The sequence below is a fragment of the Scyliorhinus canicula genome, chromosome 6 (genome assembly GCF_902713615.1).
Source record: "Scyliorhinus canicula chromosome 6, sScyCan1.1, whole genome shotgun sequence".
NCBI classification, from domain to species: Eukaryota; Metazoa; Chordata; class Chondrichthyes; order Carcharhiniformes; family Scyliorhinidae; genus Scyliorhinus; species Scyliorhinus canicula.
The window spans coordinates 455,560-474,786 of NC_052151.1; the positions used below are offsets into that span (position 1 = coordinate 455,560).

The window sequence follows — 19,227 nt, forward strand, 5'->3', positions numbered from 1 at the left end:
CCACCAACCTCACCGTAACCCCCACCCCCACCAACCTCACCGTAACCCCCACCCACCTCACCGTAACCCCCACCCCAACAACCTCATCGTAACCCCACCCCCACCAACCTCACCGTAACCCCCACCCCACCCCCACCAACCTCACCGTAACCCCCACCCCCACCAACCTCACCGTAACCCCCACCAACCTCACCGTAACCCCCACCCCCACCAACCTCACCGTAACCCCCACCCCACCAACCTCACCGTCTCACCCCAACCCCCACCCCCACCAACCTCACCCTAACCCCGACCCCAACCTCCACCCGTACCCCACCCCACCAAACCTCACCGTTCCTCCCCACACCCCCACCCCCACCGAACCTCACCGTAAACGCCCACCCCCACCAACCTCAATCAAGACCGTAACCCACACGGCCCCACCAACCCTCACCGTAACCCCCCACCTCAACGTCACCTCAACCAACCTCACCGTAAACTCCCCCACCCCCACCACCCACCGAACCCTCACCCCCACCCCCACCAACCTCACCGTAACCTCCCACCACCGAACACCTCATTACCCATCACCACTGAACTCACCGTAACCCCACCCTCACCGTAACCTACCAAGCCCCACCCTCCACCACACCATCACCGTAAACCCCCAACCCCCCACCAACCTCACCGTAGCCCCCAACCCCCACCAACCTCACCAGTCTCCCCCCCCCACCCCCACCAACCTCACCGTAACCCCCACCCCCACCAACCTCACCGTAACCCCCCCCCCACCAACCTCACCGTAACCCCCACCCCACCAACCTCACCGTAACCCCCACCCCCACCAACCTCACCGTCTCCCCCACCCCCACCCCACCAACCCACCCCCACCCACCAACCTCACCGTAACCCCACCCCCACCAACCTCACCGTAACCCCCACCAACCTCACCGTAACCCCACCAACCTCACCGTAACCCCCACCAACCTCACCGTAACCCCCACCAACCTCACCGTAACCCCACCCCCACCAACCTCACCGTAACCCCACCCCACCACCCTCACCGTCACCCCCACCCCCACCAACCTCACCGTACCCCACCACCTCACCTCACCGTATCCCCACCCCCACCAACCTCACCGTAACCCCCACCCCCACCAACCTCACCGTAACCCCCCCCCCCACCAACCTCACCGTAACCCCCACCCCCACCAACCTCACCGTCTCCCCCACCCTCACCAACCTCACCGTAACCCCCACCCCCACCAACCTCACCGTAACCCCCACCCCCACCAGCCTCACCGTAACCCCCACCCCCACCAACCTCACCGTAACCCCCCACCCCACCAACCTCACCGTCTCCCCCACCCTCACCAACCTCACCAGTAACCCCCACCCCCACCAACCTCACCGTAACCCACCCCCACCCCCCACCCTCACCGTAACCCCCACCAACCTCACCGTAACCCCCACCCCCACCCCCACCAACCTCACCGTAACCCCCACCCCCACCAACCTCACCGTAACCCCCACCCCCACCAACCTCACCGTAACCCCCACCTCCACCAACCTCACCGTAACCCCCACCTCCACCACGCTCACATAACCCCCCCCCCCACCAACCTCAAACTCACCCCCACCACCCCCACCACCTCACCGTCACCCCCCCCCACCACCTCACCGTCACCCCCCCACCCCCACAAACATCAAACGTAACCCCACCACCAACCAACCTCAAGTAACCCCCACCCCCACCAACCTCACACCGTCTCCCCCACCCCCACCCCCACCACCCAACCTCACCGTACCCCCACCCCCACCAACCCGCAAACCGTAACCCCCACCCCCCCACCACACAACCTCACCGTAACCCCCACCTCCACGCACCTCCCGAACCCCCCACCCCACCAACCTCACCGTAACCCCACCCCCCACCAACCTAACCGGCACCGCCCACCCCACAACCTCACCGTAACCCCCACCACCTCACCTGTAACCCCACACCCCGCCCACCAGCCTCACCGTAACCCCACCCCACCCCCACCAAACTCCCGTCTCCCCACCCTCACCAACCTCACCGTACCCCCCACCCCCACCAACCTCACCGTAACCCCCACCCCCACCGACCTCACCGTAACCCCCACCCCCACCAACCTCACCGTAACCCCCACCCCCACCCCACCAACCTCACCGTAACCCCCACCCCCACCCCCACCCACCTCACCGTAACCCCCACCCCCACCAACCCCACCGTAACCCCCACCCCCACCCCCACCAACCCCACCGTAACCCCCACCCCCACCCCCCACCAACCTCACGGTCTCCCCCACCCCCACCAACCTCACCGTCTCCCCCACCCCCACCCCCACCATCCTCACCGTCTCCCCCACCCCCACCAACCTCACCGTCTCCCCCACCCCCACCCCCACCATCCTCACCATCTCCCCCACCCCCACCAACCTCACCGTAACCCCCACCCCCACCCCCACCAACCTCACCGTAACCCCCACCCCCACCAACCTCACCGTAACCCCCACCCCCACTCCCACCCCCACCAACTTCACCGTAACCCCCACCCCCACCAACCAATTAGCATCACTGGTCAACCCAGTATTTGTTGCCCATCCCTATGTTTCCTAGTGAATGTGGTGAGGAACTGTTTTCTTGGACCGCCGCAGTCTATGAAGTGTACGTACACCCACTGTGCTGTTGTGGAGGTCATTCCAGGTTTTCCACTCTGTGACATTGAAGGAATAGCGATATATTTCCAAGTCCGGGTGGTGTGTGTTGGAGGGGAACCTCCAGGTGTTGGGGGACAAGGTGCAGCGCATCTTGTAGATTTGGATTTTTTTATTGTCACGTGTATCGAGGTACAGCGAAAAGTATTGTTCTGTTCCATTCCTGATCAATCCCAGAAAGTTGATCTATTCGCCTTCCCCATCTTTTCAGGTTCAGAGATTTTGACGCAGCGCAGTCTGTCTAACACACAGATAGTGTGCTAGTCATTTCATTTCATTTTTTCATTTTTTTCATTTTCATTTCATGGTGGCGATGAGGATTAACTGACTCGGTTTTGGAATGTGTTCATGATACTGTTCTGTCCTGTTCCTTAGCTTTTACCAAAGCACGGAGTGATGAGTTTGCCGTGGCTCGTGGGCTGCCGAAGTACGAGTATGTACTCCACCCCCGGACTAATGGCTTCTCCTTCATTGTGGAGCAGCTACGGAAAGGTGGGTACAATTCCTGGCTTTATCTCCACCATATTGTCTTGACACTCGTTCTATCCATTGTTTAAACACTCTGTCAATCCCCCCTTTGTTATGGCACCCTGGGCGAGTGCGCGGTCAATTCCAGTCCCACAGGCCCCCAAGCCCCAGCATAATGAATTAACCAATCATTTGTATGTTTTCCTAAAATCCTTGACCCTTGACTGCTCCAAAGACTTAACAGGTACCAAATTTGTGCGTGAAACTTTAAAAAACTGTTTATTTATAACAAGAGAAAAGATAAACATGTATTGGTAATAAGAGAACAACGTTCTGCTTCTCAAATTATTCCACAAACCCGGTCTGACCCTCCACCTAGGCGCGCACGAGGCAGGCGCGCACGAGGCAGGCGCGCACGAGGCAGGCGCGCACGAGGCAGGCGCGCACGAGGCAGGCGCGCACGAGGCAGGCGCGCACGAGGCAGGCGCGCACGAGGCAGGCGCGCACGAGGCAGGCGCGCACGAGGCAGGCGCGCACGAGGCAGGCGCGCACGAGGCAGGCGGGCACGAGGCAGGCGGGCACGAGGCAGGCGCGCACGAGGCAGGCGCATGGTGGACAGGTAGGAAAGGTTCAAAACAACAGGGATTAAACTGGGGGTGAGAGTTACATATCTTCGCTGCTAAGGTTGTGGTCTTTGTAGGTGTTGATCTTCTCCGAATGTGAAGTGTTGCAAAGCATTGGTTTGTCTGGATCGTTTTGGATCTACCTTCAGTTCAAATTCTCAGGCTGTAAGACTTTCTCTGGAGTTGGCTTCACAGCCACTGACTTGGGCTTTCTCATGAAGGTTCCTCTCAGCTCTGTGCCATTCTAACATGCGTCCACCAAATGGACTACCATCCTTACTGAGTCAATCTGAAGTTCTCAACATGAGAGGGTTTATAAACCCCTGGCCTGGGCCGCAGCTGCTGCTGAACTGACCTCCCTCGGGTCAATCCGACTGGGCCGCAGCTGCTGCTGAACTGACCTCCCTCGGGTCAATCCGACTGGGCCGCAGCTGCTGCTGAACTGACCTCCATCGGGTCAATCCGACTGGGCCGCAGCTGCTGCTGAACTGACCTCCCTCGGGTCAATCCGACTGGGCCGCAGCTGCTGCTGAACTGACCTCCCTCGGGTCAATCCGACTGGGCCGCAGCTGCTGCTGAACTGACCTCCCTCGGGTCAATCCGACTGTAGAGAGAGACAGAGAGAGACAGGGCTTTACTTTGCACTTTCAGGCACAGCCCCATCAGAACAGCGAGATCAAGGCCTCTTCATCCAACCGCAAACTAACTTAGGAAACAGCCTCACAGAGAATGCCTACCAGCTTGGCTGAGGAGAAAACAGCCTCCAGCCCCTTCAGGGAGAGAGAACTTAAAGCCTTCTTCAACTCTGTCCCAAAAACAAAATTAAAACCCGAGAGCAAGCCTGCCTTCTTTGGATAACTTTCTGGAAGCTTCTGATGGGCTTCATCAGCGTAACGGCTGGTTTAGCTCAGTGGGAGAGAGAGCTGGTTTATAATGCAGAACAAGGCCAGCAGCGCGTGTTCAATTCCCGTACCGGCCTCCCCGAACAGGCGCCGGAATGTGGCGACTAGGGGCTTTTCACAGGCGGGGGCCGGGTTCAAAGGTCTGTAGTTTAAAGGCTGTCAGCAAGACAGAAATTAAAAAGGACACCGGGATCAAACAGGGATGTAATAGAGATTCCTCACACTGCTACAAAGTTGTACTCCCCTTTGGCTCGTCCCTGATTCCCCCTCTATCTCTAACCCAGGGGTCACTGGGCAGTGATCAGGAGCAGGAACCCATTTCCCCCCTCTATCTCTAACCCAGGGGTTACTGGGCAGTGATCAGGAGCAGGAACTCTGGCTGATTCCCCCTCTATCTCTAACCCAGGGGTTACTGGGCAGTGATCAGGAGCAGGAACCCATTTCCCCCCTCTATCTCTAACCCAGGGGTCACTGGGCAGTGATCAGGAGCAGGAACCCATTTTCCCCCTCTATCTCTAACCAGGGATCACTGGGCAGTGATCAGGAGCAGGAACCCTGGCTGATTTCCCCACGCTCTCTAACCCAGGGATCACTGGACAGTGATCAGGAGCAGGAACCCTGGCTGATTTCCCCTCTCTCTCTCTAACCCAGGGGTCACTGGACAGTGATCGGGAGCAGGAACCCTGGCTGATTTCCCCCCTCTCTCTAACCCAGGGACTACTGGACAGTGATCAGGAGCAGGACCCTGGCTGATTTCCCCTCTCTCTCTCTAACCAGGGATCACTGGGCAGTGATCAGGAGCAGGAACCCTGGCTGATTTCCCCTCTCTCTTTCTATCCAGGGATCACTGGACAGTGATCAGGAGCAGGAACCCTGGCTGATTTCCCCTCTCTCTCTCTAACCAGGGATCACTGGGCAGTGATCAGGAGCAGGAACCCTGGCTGATTTCCCCTCTCTCTTTCTATCCAGGGATCACTGGACAGTGATCAGGAGCAGGAACCCTGGCTGATTTTCCCTCTCTCTCTCTATCCAGGGATCACTGGACAGTGATCAGGAGCAGGAACCCTGGCTGATTCCCCCTCTCTCTCTATCCAGGGATCACTGGACAGTGATCAGGAACAGGAACCCTGGCTGATTCCCCTCTCTCTCTAACCCAGGGATCACTGGACAGTGATCAGGAGCAGGAACCCATTTCCCCCCTCTATCTCTAACCCAGGGGTCACTGGGCAGTGATTAGGAGCAGGAACTCTGGCTGATTTCCCCTCTCTCTTTCTATCCAGGGATCACAGGACAGTGATCAGGAGCAGGAACCCTGGCTGATTTCCCCTCTCTCTCTCTAACCAGGGATCACTGGGCAGTGATCAGGAGCAGGAACCCTGGCTGATTTCCCCTCTCTCTCTCTAACCAGGGATCACTGGGCAGTGATCAGGAGCAGGAACCCTGGCTGATTTCCCCTCTCTCTAACCCTGGGATCACTGGACAGTGATCAGGAGCAGGAACCCTGGCTGATTTCCCCTCTCTCTCTAACCCAGGGATCACTGGTCAGTGATCAGGAGCAGGAACCCATTTCCCTCCTCTATCTATCTCTAACCCAGGGGTCACTGGGCAGTGATCAGGAGCAGGAACTCTGGCTGATTTCCCCTCTCTCTCTCTAACCAGGGATCACTGGACAGTGAGCAGGAGCAGGAACCCTGGCTGATTTCCCCTCTCTCTCTCTAACCAGGGATCACTGGGCAGTGATCAGGAGCAGGAACCCTGGCTGATTTCCCCTCCCTCTAACCCAGGGATCACTGGATAGTGATCAGGAGCAGGAAACCTGGCTGATTTCCCCTCTCTCTCTCTCTAACCCAGGGATCACTGGGCAGTGATCAGGAGCAGGAACCCTGGCTGATTTCCACTCTCTCTCTAACCCAGGGATCACTGGACAGTGATCAAGAGCAGGAACTCTGGCTGATTTCCCCTCTCTCCTTCTATCCAGGGATCACTGGACAGTGAGCAGGAGCAGGAACCCTGGCTGATTTCCCCTCTCTCTCTCTAACCAGGGATCACTGGGCAGTGATCAGGAGCAGGAACCCTGGCTGATTTCCCCTCTCTCTAACCCTGGGATCACTGGACAGTGATCAGGAGCAGGAACCCTGGCTGATTTCCCCTCTCTCTAACCCTGGGCAGCACGGTAGCATAGTGGTTAGCATCAATGCTTCACAGCTCCAGGGTCCCAGGTTCGGTTCCCGGCTGGGTCACTGTCTGTGCGGAGTCTGCACGTCCTCCCCGTGTGTGCGTGGGTTTCCTCCGGGTTCTCTGGTTTCCTCCCACAGTCCAAAGATGTGCGGGTTAGGTGGATTGGCCATGCTAAATTGCCCGTAGTGTCCTAAAAAAAGTAAGGTTAAGGGGGAGTTGTTGGGTTACGGGTATAGGGTGGATACGTGAGTTTGAGTAGGGTGATCATTGCTCGGCACAACATCGAGGGCCGAAGGGCCTGTTCTGTGCTGTACTGTTATAAAAAAAAAAAATCACTGGACAGTGATCAGGAGCAGGAACCCTGGCTGATTTCCCCTCTCTCTCTAACCCAGGGGTCACTGGGCAGTGATCAGGAGCAGGAACTCTGGCTGATTTCCCCTCTCTCTCTCTAACCAGGGATCCCTGGACAGTGAGCAGGAGCAGGAACCCTGGCTGATTTCCCCTCTCTCTCTCTAACCAGGGATCACTGGGCAGTGATCAGGAGCAGGAACCCTGGCTGATTTCCCCTCTCTCTCTAACCAGGGATCACTGGACAGTGAGCAGGAGCAGGAACCCTGGCTGATTTCCCCTCTCTCTCTCTAACCAGGGATCACTGGGCAGTGATCAGGAGCAGGAACCCTGGCTGATTTCCCCTCTCTCTCTAACCCAGGGGTCACTGGGCAGTGATCAGGAGCAGGAACCCTGGCTGATTTCCACTCTCTCTCTCTAACCAGGGATCACTGGACAGTGATCAGGAGCAGGAACCCTGGCTGATTTCCCCTCTCTCTAACCCAGGGATCACTGGATAATGATCAGGAGCAGGAAACCTGGCTGATTTCCCCTCTCTCTCTCTCTAACCATGGATCACTGGACAGTGATCAGGAGCAGGAACACTGGCTGATTTCCCCCCTCTCTCTCTAACCCAGGGATCACTGGGCAGTGATCAGGAGCAGGAACCCTGGCTGATTTCCCCTCTCTCTAACCCAGGGATCACTGGATAGTGATCAGGAGCAGGAACCCTGGCTGATTTCCCCTCTCTCTAACCCAGGGATCACTGGACAGTGATCAGGAGCAGCAAACCTGGCTGATTTCCCCTCTCTCTCTCTCTAACCCAGGGATCACTGGGCAGTGATCAGGAGCAGGAACCCTGGCTGCTTTCCCCTCTCTCTCTCTAACCCAGGGATCACTGGACAGTGATCAGGAGCAGGAAGCCTGGCTGCTTTCCCCTCTCTAACCCAGGGGTCACTGGGCAGTGATCAGGAGCAGGAACCCTGGCTAATTTCCCCTCTCTCTCTCTAACCCAGGGGTCACTGGGCAGTGATCAGGAGCAGAAACACTGGCTGATTTCCCCTCTCTCTCTCTAACCCAGGGATCACTGGACAGTGATCAGGAGCAGGAACCCTGGCTGATTTCCCCTCTCTAACCCAGGGATCACTGGACAGTGATCAGGAGCAGGAACCCTGGCTGATTTCCCCTCTCTCTCTAACCCAGGAATCAGTGGGCAGTGATCAGGAGCAGGAACCCTGGCTGATTTCCCCTCTCTAACCCAGGGATCACTGGACAGTGATCAGGAGCAGGAAGCACTTTTTTTGTCTTCCCTCTCTTATAAGGCAATCAATTCAGCATCCTGGCCAAATCCCACAGATCCGGAGTCCATGCTGGAATCTTTCCAAATCTGGTGGGCATTCCCTTTGTTGTAATTCATTCCCGGGATGTGGGTACTGCGGGTAAGGCTGCAATGTATTCTCCATCCTCCTCATGTGGAAGTAGAGGTGAGCTGCCATCCAAGTTGATCATGGTTAACTGTGTATCTGCCTGGCCCTTCTCAACACCAGGTGAAGTTGGTTTGGGGCTGCAGTCACAGAAGGACAGCACGGTAGCACAGTGGTTAGCACTGTGGCTTCACAGCGCCAGGGTCCCAGGTTCGATTCCCGGCATGGGTCACTGTCTGTGCGGAATCTGCACGTTCTCCCCGTGTCTGCGTGGGTTTCCTCCGGGTGCTCCGGTTTCCTCCCACAGTCCAAAGATGTGCAGGGTAGGTGGATTGGCCATGATAAATTGCCCCTCAGTGACCAAAAAGGTTTATTGGGTTACGGGGATAGGGTGGAAGTGAGGGCTTAAGTGGGTAGGTGCAGACTCGATGGGCCGAATGGTCTCCTTCTGCACTGTATATTGTATAAACCACACTGGGTAAGGGGAGGGCACGTCCATCCCTGAAGGATACTCAGCTGGAATTTTATGACGATCAGACACTATTACTGATCTCAGCTTTTGATGCATTTTTCGGACTGAATTAAAATCCTTAAGCTGGCCCTCTAAATTTACAGATTCTAAAGTTTTAGTCTGAGGAGAATATCAGGCCCTGACTCCCCTGTGTGGCCAAGAGAGGGAAAACACATCTGCCTCAGTTTCCTTGAAGTCAGCTGCTTTTGAGGCTGCGTCCTGTTTACGAGAAGTTGTGGTGTGACAGCTGTGAATCAGCGATGCTTAGTGCTGAGTATACAGGCCCATGGGGACAGGATATCCTCTCCACATCTTTCAACAGAGAGGTGGCAGAGAGAGTCAGAGACGTGCAGAGTGTGAGTGAGGCACATAGAGAGAGAGAGAGGTACACACCAAATATCCATGCAGCAAGGCCTGGACATATTCGGGCTTGGGCTGATAATCAGAGTCATATAGGACAGAAGATGCCTTTCGGCCCATCAAGTCTGCACAAACAAATCTACACTAATCCCGCTTAGATTAACTACCTTAAATTCGGTCAGAGGTCACGGACAGGAGGGTGTGACTATGAGTGAGGCAGGTAGAGAGATCCAGGAGGTAGTATTGTTGGAGATTCAGCCCTTGTTCTTGTCCAACAGGTCGAAGATTCTTGCTCCCTGTGTGGACAGGATGGGGGGTGGGGGAGCAAACTGACCACAGCTCTGGGGTACAGGGAGCCGTTCAAGTGGGTGGGGGGGGGGGGAGACCAGAAACGTAGTCATAATTGGGGATAGTATAGTTAGGGGCATTGACACTGTTCTCTGTGACCAGGATCGACAGTCCTGAAGATACAAAGATCTGTAGAGGGGCCAGGTGATATTGAGGAAGTGTTATGGGCCAGGGTTTAGAGAACCCCAAAGTGTATCATGGAGTTCACCTGACCCACAACTTCTGATAGATTGTGGTATGGGGAGCACACGGCCCACTCTACAGGTGTGGTACAGCAGAAATGGAAAAGTATTTTTTAAAGCAAAACAATGTTTATTTTATGAACTCAAGTTAACCTTTTTAAAACATACAGTGAACATCTTAGCAACCATCAATTCAAATACACCCCCCAAAGAATACAACACTAAGTAATGCTTAATAACTTCCCAAAGAACATCCTGAAGACAGAAGAAACACCTTTCAACAGAAGCACATTAGGTTAAAGTCACTACTGAGAACATTTATAATTCTGAATTCACCAAATGATCAAGAGATAGTCTTTTCATGGCAGAGAGAACAGCAGTACAGCCGCTCCGTCTGGCTTCAGCTCCAACACTGAAAACGAAACTAAAACACACCCTGCAACAAACAGCCTAAAACAAAAGTAAAAAGCCGACAGACAGCCCAGCTCCACCCACACTCTGACATCACTGCAGTAGTAAACATCCATTTCTTTAAGGTACTCTCACTACAGATATTTATATACACACCCATTTATAAACACTCATTTTTTAAAGGTACTCTTACATAACAGAAGCAAGGGGGCTGCAGAAGGACTTGGACAGGCTGAGAGAGCGGGTAGTGAAGTGGCCGATGAAATACAATGTGGAAAAGTGTGAGGTTATGCACTTTGGAAGGAGGAATTTAGGCATAGACTATTTTCTAAATGGGGAAATGCTTAGGAAATCAGAAGCACAAAGGGACTTGGGAGCCCTTGTTCACGATTCTCTTAAGGTTAACGTACAGGTTCAGTCAGCAGTTAAGAAGGCAAATGCAATGTTAGCATTCATGTTGAGAGGGCTAGAATACAAGAGCAGGGATGTACTTCTGAGGCTGTATAAGGCTCTGGTCAGACCCCATTTGGAATATTGTGAGCAGTTTTGGGCCCCGTATCTAAGGAAGAATGTGCTGGGCCTTGGAAAGGGATCCAGAGGAGGTTCACAAGAATGATCCCTGGAATGAAGAGCTTGTCGTATGAGGAACGGTTGAGGACTCTGGGTCTGTACTCGTTGGGAGTTTAGAAGGATGAGGGGGGATCTTATTGAAACTTACAGGATACTGCGAGGCCTGGATAGAGTGGACGTGGAGGGGATGTTTCCACTTGTAGGAAAAGCTAGAAGCAGAGAACACCATCTCAGACTAAAGGGGAGATCCTTTTTTTAAAAATAATTTTTATTGAAAAATTTTGTATTTATACAACAACATCGAACCATAATAAACTACCAACAATAACAATAATATTAGCAATCATAAACATTCGCCCCTCCTCAATGAACAACACAGCATATTAACAACAACTTAAATTAACACAATGTTAAGTTACATAACCATAGAAAAAAAAAAATTAGAAACTACAATAAGAAACCCCCCCCCCCCCCCCCCCCGGGTTGCTGCTGCCATTGACCAAGATACCTAGCTTTGAGCCAGAAAGTCCAGAAAAGGCTGCCATCGTTTATAGAACCCTTGTATTGAACCTCTCAGGGCAAATTTGACCCTCTCCAATTTTATAAATTCCGCCATGTCGCTGATCCAGGTCTCCACACTTGGGGGCCTCGCATCCTTCCACTGTAGCAAGATCCTCCGCCGGGCTACTAGGGACGCAAAGGCCAGGACACCGGCCTCTTTCGCCTCCTGCACTCCCGGCTCCACCCCAACTCCAAACATCGTGAGTCCCCACCCTGGTTTGACCCTGGAACCAACCACCCTCGACACCGTCCCCGCCACCCCCTTCCAGAATTCTTCCAGTGCTGGGCATGCCCAGAACATATGGGCGTGGTTCACTGGACTCTCCGAACACCTGGTGCACCTGTCCTCACCCCCAAAGAACCTACTCATCCTAGTCCCGGGCATGTGGGCCCAGTGCAGCACCTTAAATTGGATGAGACTAAGCCTCGCACATGAGGAGGAAGAGTTGACTCTCTCCAAGGCATCCGCCCAAGTCCCGTCCTCTATCTGCTCCCCGAGTTCCTCCTCCCATTTAGCCTTCAGCTCCTCCACTGACGACTCCTCCACCTCCTGCATTACCTTATAAATGTCAGACACCTTCCCCTCTCTGACCCACACCCCCGAAAGCACTCTGTCCATCGTCCCCCGCGAGGGCAGCAAAGGGAATCCCTCTACCTGTCGCCTAGCAAACGCCTTTACCTGCAAGTATCTGAACATGTTCCCTTGGGGAAGGGCAAATTTATCTTCCAGTTCCCCCAGGCCCGCAAACCTCCCGCCAATAAACAGGTCCTTCAATGTACTGATGCCCGCCCTTTGCCACCCCCTAAATCCCCCATCCTTGTTCCCCGGGATGAACCGATGGTTGCCACCCAGTGGAGCCTCCACCGAGCCCCCTGTTTACCCCCTATGCCGTCTCCACTGTCCCCAGATTCTTAGGGTCGCCGCCACCACCGGGCTCGTGGTAAACCTCTTAGGGGAGAGCGGCAACGGTGCCGTTACCATGGCACCCAGGCTCGTACCTCTACATGACGCCATCTCCATTCTTTTCCACGCCGCCCCTCCCCCCTCCATCCCACCCCCATCACCCATTTACGCACCATTGACACATTGGCCGCCCAATAGTACCCCAGAAGGTTGGGCAGCGCCAGCCCGCCTCTATCCCTCCCTCGCTCCAGGAATACCCTCTTCACTCTCGGAGTCCCATGTGCCCACACAAAGCTCAAAATACTGCTAGTCACTCTCCTAAAGAAGGCCCTGGGGATAAAGATGGGCAGGCACTGAAAGAGGAACAAGAACCTCGGAAGCACCGTTATTTTGACAGACTGCACCCTCCCCGCCAACGACAATGGCAGCATGTCCCACCTCTTGAACTCCTCCATCTGATCCACAAGCCTGGAAATTATGTTTGTGAAGAGTCCCCCAGTCCCTGGCCACCTGCACTCCCAGGTACCTAAAGCTCTCCCCTGCCCGCCTAAGCGGGAGCCTACCAATTCCTTCCTCCTGGTCTCCAGGGTGCACCACAAACACCTCACTCTTGCCTAGATTTAGTTTATAGCCTGAAAAGGTCCCAAACTGGCAGCTCCATCACCCCCGGCATCCCTCCCACCGGGTCCGCCACATACAGTAACAGGTCGTCGGCATACAACGACACCCTATGTTCCTCTCCACCTCGCACCAAGCCTCTCCACCTCTCTGAATCCCTCAACGCCATCGCCAGCGGCTCGATTGCCAGTGCAAACAACAAGGGGGACAGGGGGCAACCCTGCCTGGTCCCTCGGTAAAGCCGGGAGTACTCCGACCTCCTCCCATTCGTGGCCACACACGCCATCGGGGCCTCATATAGCAGCCTCACCCATCTAATGAACCCTTCACCAAATCCAAACCTCCCCAACACCTCCCATAGGTACCCCCACTCCACTCTATCGAAGGCCTTCTCAGCATCCAGCACCACCACTATCTCTGCCTCCCCCTCAATCGCCGGCATCATGATGACATTCAACAATCTCCGCACATTCGTGTTCAGCTGCCTTCCCTTCACAAAACCTGTCTGATCCTCGTGTACAACCCCTGGCACACAGTCCTCTATCCTGGTGGCCAGGATTTTTGCCAGCACCTTGGAATCCACATTAAGGAGAGATATGGGCCTGTATGAACCACACTGCTGGGGGTCCTTGTCCCTCTTTAAGATTAAAGAAATCAGCGCCCGTGACATCGTCGGGGGCAAAGTCCCCCCTTCCCACACTTCATTAAGTGTCCGCACCAGCAAGGGGCCCACTAGGTCCACAAACTTTTTATAAAATTCCACCGGGAACCCATCTGGCCCCGGCGCCTTCCCTGACTGCATCTTCCTGATCCCCTTAACTAGCTCCTCCAGCTCAATCGGCGCCCCCAACCACTCCACCTGCTCCTCCTGCACCTTCGGGAAAGAAAGCCCGTCGAGAAACCTCTCCATTCGCCTCCTCTCCACCGTTGGCTCCGACTGGTACAGTTCCCGGTAAAAAGTCCTTGAAGACCTCATTCACCTCTACCCCCTTCCGCACCACATTCCCACTCTTATCTCTCACTCCAACAATTTCCTCAGCCGCATCCCGCTTGCGGAGCTGATGAGCCAGCATCCTACTCGCCTTTTCACCATGTTCGTACACTGCCCCTTGTGCCTTCCTCCACTGTGCCTCCGCCTTTCTAGTGGTCAGCAAATCAAATTTAGCCTATAGGCTGCGCCTCTCCCCCAACAGTCCCTCCTCTGGTGCCTCCGCGTACCTCCTGTCTACCTCCAGCATCTTTCCCACCAGTCTATCCCTCACACTCCTCTCGCTCCTCTCCCTGTGTGCCCGGATGGATATCAGCTCCCCACAAATCACTGCCTTCAGGGCTTCCCAGACCATCCCCACCTGGACCTCCCCCGTATCATTCACCTCGAGGTACCCCTCAATACTTGCCCGGACCCTGCTACACACCTCCTCCTCCGCCAACAACCCCACAACCAACCGCCACAACGGGCGCTGGTCCCGCACCTCCCCCATCTCCAACTCCATCCAGTGCGGAGCGTGGTCGGAGATTGCAATGGCCGAATATTCGGCCTCTTCCACTCTCGGAATCAGTCCCCTACTCACCACGAAGAATCTATCCGAGAGTAGACCCTATGTACGTGGGAGAAGAAAGATTACTCCTGTGCCCTCGGCCTCACAAACCTCCATGGATCCACCCCATCCATCTGATCCATAAATCCTCTCAGTACTTGGCCGCCGCCGGCCTCCTACCCGTCCTTGAACTGGACCGATCCAGTGAAGGATCCAACACCGTATTGAAGTCCCCCCCCATGATCAAACCTCTCGCCTCCAGATCCGGGACCCGTCCCAACATACGCCTCATAAAGCCCGCATCGTCCCAATTTGGGGCATACACACTAGCCAGTACCACCTTCTCTCCTTGTAGCCTGCCCCTAACCATAACATACCTACCCCCCTTATCCACCACCACCTCCGATGCCTCAAACAGAACATTTTCCCCCACCAGAATCGCCACTCCCCGGTTCTTCACATCCAACCCAGAGTGGAAAACCTGCCCCACCCATCCCTTCCTCAGGCGGACCTGGTCCGCCACCTTCAGGTGGGTCTCCTGAAGCATTGCCATATCTGCCTTTAGCCCCTTCAGGTGAGCCAGTACCCTCGACCGCTTCACCGGCCCATTCAATCCTCTCGCATTCCAGGTGACCAACCGAATCAGAGGGCGTCCCGCCCCCCTCCCCCGTCGACTAGCCATAGCCCGTCGACTGCCCGCCCCAGGCCAGCACCCCCTGCCTGACCCAGTCCCCACAGCGACAACACCTTACCTCTGTACCCCGGCCCACACCAGCTCCTTCCTGACCCTGCCAGCAGCAACCCGGTATTCCCCTTTTCCCCCCCTCCCCCCCCCCCCCCCCCCCAGGCTAGGAACCCTCCTAGCCGCGAACCGTCCTCCATTGTACTTCCGTGGGTCAGCTAACTTCTGCTGACCCCGGAAACTCCCGCCAATAACCCGACCCCTCCCAAATTGGGATCATCCCCCAATCTATCCCTCCTCCAGGCACCGCTCCAGCGCGGGGAAGAACCAGTTAAGGCCCTGCCTCCCCCGTCACCGTCTCTGCCCCCCAGCCCCGCAGTGCGGGAAACCAGAGGAAAGCCCGCGCTTTCGCACTGCCCCACCACACCCTTCTGACGCAGCTCCCAAATACCAGCCCCACTCCATACCCCCAACCCAACATAGAATACAACAAACCCCCCCAACCCTCCCCGCAAGATACAAAACTCAAACAATGCCCCACCGCAAAAAACATAACAGAACAACACCCCAGTAAATAACCATATCAAAATTGCAAAAATACAAAAAAAGAGAACACAGCAAAAGCAGAAACCAGCAATAAAGCATTACAACCAACCCCCCAACCCCTAGTTTGAGTCCAGTTTCTCCGTCCGCACGAAGGCCCACGCCTCCTCCGGGGAATCAAAATAATAATGCCGGTCCAAATAAGTTACCCACAGGCACGCAGGCTGCAACATTCCGAACTTTATCTTTTTCCTGTAAAGCACCTCTTTCGTCCGATTAAATCCGGACCGCCGCTTAGCCACCTCCGCACTCCAATCCTGGTAGATCCGTACTACCCCATTCTCCCAATTGCTGCTCTTCACCTTCTTGGCCCAGCGCAGCACCCACTCCCGATCACTGAACCGGTGGAACCTCACCAGCACCGCACGCGGGGGTTCATTCTCCTTAGGCCTCCTGGCCAGTACTCTGTGTGCTCCCTCCAGCTCCAAGGGCAGATGGAAGGACCCGGCCCCCACTAGCGAGTTCAGCATTGTAGCCACGTAGGTTGTCAGGTCCGACCCCTCCAGCCCCTCCGCAAGGCCCAAGATCCTCAGATTTTTCCGCCTCATGCGGTGATCAAGCTCCTTGAAGCGTTCCTGCCACTTCTTGTGGAGTGCCTCGTGTCCCTCCACCTTACTCACGAGGATCCCAGCCTCCTCCTCTCGTTCAGTGGCCTGCGTCTGCAACTCCTTGATGGCAGCACCCTGGGTGGTCTGAATCTCCGACAGCCTTCTGTTTGTTTCCTGCAGAATGCTCAGCACCTCAGCCTTGAAGTCTGTGAAGCAGTGCGGGAGAGCAGCTTGTTGCTCCTGGGCCCACTGCTTCTACTCCTCTGGTGCTCTGCCGGTGGCCATCTTGGATTCCTTCCCCCAGTTTTTCTGGGGAGCTGCTGCCGTTTTTTCCCCCTTTCCACTCCGAGTTCGAGTCATGAACTGCGGGGAAAGTCGATCAGCACACCTTCTCCCACCGGGAGACGTCGAAGAAATTCCGTTTTGGGCTCTAAAAAGAGCCGCAAAATCCGTTTGAATCGGGAGCTCCCAAATGTGCGGCTTCCTACGTCATCGTCGCCACCGGAGGTCTAAAGGGTCGATCCTTTAAAACAGAGATGAGGAGGAATTTCTTCAGCCAGAGGGTGGTGAATCTGTGGAACTCTTTGCCGCAGAAGGCTGTGGAGACCAAATCACTGTGTCTTTAAGACAGAGATAGATAGGTTCTTGATTAATAAGGGGATCAGGGGTTATGGGGAGAAGGCAGGAGAATGGGGATGAGAAAATATCAGCCATGATTGAATGGCGGAGCAGACTCGATGGGCTGAGCAGACTAGTGGCTCCTATGTCTTATTGTCTTATAGGTTGTGTTGCCATCCTGGTGCTTGGGTTCAGGATATCTCATCTGGGCTGCAGAGGCACCTGGAGTGGGAGGGTAAAGATCCAGTTGTCGTGGTCCACGTTGGTACCAATGACATAGGTAGAATAAGGACAGGGAGCGTGTACAGCTAGGAGCTAAATTAAAAAGCAGAAACAAAAAGGTAATAATCTCTGATTACTACCTGAGCCACGAGCAAATTGCCACAGGGTCAATAAGATTAAGGAGGTAAATGCGTGGCCTCAAAGATTGGTGGGGGAGAAATGGGTTTGAATTCATGGGACATTGGAACTCGTACTGGGGAAGCAGGGAGCTGTTCTGATGGGGCATGCTGGGACAGAGTCCTGGTGAATCGCATAACTCGAGCTGGAGATGGGGTTTAAACTAATAGGGGGTGGGGGGGGCGTCAGTTATATGGAAAATTAAAGTTAAAGGAGAAGATGGGAGTGCAGGTTCATGACAAGGACTTTAATCTAGTTAGAAACAGGAGAGTAGTTTCAAGAACAAGCAACAGAATAGAGAGTGTGGAAAATGGTAGGAATCTAACTTCAGCACAGCACATAACGGGACAACTCTGAGAAGGGGAATTCTGGGGAATGAAGCCAGACAGGTTGTTGATGTGTTGATGGGGGAGCATTTTAGTGATAGTGACCACAACATGGTGCAATTTAAATTTGTTGTGGCCAAGTTGCAAAATAAGGTTTTGGATTGTTGGGGGGGGGGGGGGGGGTGGATTTTAGAAAATAAGGCAGGATCTGTAGAAGAGCAGTGGAAGGAGCTTTCAAAAAGGCCCAATATGTTCCCTCTAGGGTAATAGGAAGGTGTAACAAACCCAGAAAACCATGGATAAGCAGAGACATTCAGGGTACGTTGAGAAGGAAAAGAGAGGCTTTTAACAAATATAAAGGAGAGCAAGTCTGCAGAGACATTAGTGGAGCACAGAGAATGCAGGATGAATGAAGAAAACAAAGCGGCGATATGAGAAATGGTGAAAGTAAGGAAGATCCTGATATTCCAAAAGTATATCAATGGGAAGAGGATAACCAGGAAAAGAGTGGGGCCCATTAGGGACCAAGGGGGAAATCTATGAGTGGAGCCAGAGGACATTGGTAGGATGTTAAACGAATATTTCACATCTATCTTCACCCAAGAGAATGAGGAGATAGTTATAGAACTCGGGGAGAGAGACTGTGAGGTTCGTGAGCAAATTGTCAGAGTGACAAGTTATTGGCGGGCTCAAAAGTGGACAAGTCTCCAGGTCCAGATGAATTGTGTCCCAGGTTGCAGTGGGAGGCGAGGGAGGAGATTGCTGGGGCTCTGATCCAAATTTCTAATTCCTCTCTTGCCACAGGGGAGGTGTCAGAGGACTGGAGAACAGCTAATGTGGTCCCACTATTTAAGAAAGATTGTAGAGGGACTTCTGGTGTTGGCCATGGAGGGATAGGTCGCACATTTGATAGCTCCCGCCTGTAACAGACTTTTGGACCTTTTCCCTGGTTTTTGGGGGATTTTATGGGATAACGCAGTGAAGAGTAAGGCAGTAAGGAGAAATCCCCCTCCGGTGGATGGAGAATTGGACCAGAAGTGGATGTGTGAGACGACAAAGTCCTATAAGGGAGACACAAGCAGAGCTGGTAACACAGGACAGCATGGCGGAGGGCAAGGTCCACGGGGGGACGGCACAGTGGTCGACGGAGCAGCTGGTGAAGTTTTTCGAGGATTGCTTCGCCAAGCTGAACAAGGGACACTGGACCCGATTAAGACTTTGTTTGATCAAGTGGTTCAGAATCAGGAAACCCATGGGAGAACGATCCAGGACGTCGAACAAAAGTTGTCCGAGCACGAGGAGTATATAACTGTGCTGGAAAGCAAGGTGGGGATGATGAACGACCGCCAGAAAAGAATGCAGGAGAAGCTGGAGGATCTGGAGAACAGGTCCAAGAGGCAGAATCTCAG

At 54.4% G+C, this 19,227-nt stretch overlaps 1 protein-coding gene across 1 annotated transcript in view; it reads left to right on the forward strand.

Annotated features, from left to right (window-relative positions):
• Positions 1-19,227, forward strand: part of lclat1 (lysocardiolipin acyltransferase 1) — a 55,330-nt gene that overhangs the window by 21,363 nt on the left and 14,740 nt on the right. Inside the window, exon 5 of the mRNA XM_038798900.1 lies at positions 3,093-3,209. Within this exon, the coding sequence (XP_038654828.1) occupies positions 3,093-3,209 (117 nt within the window). The remainder of the gene's footprint in view (positions 1-3,092; positions 3,210-19,227) is intronic.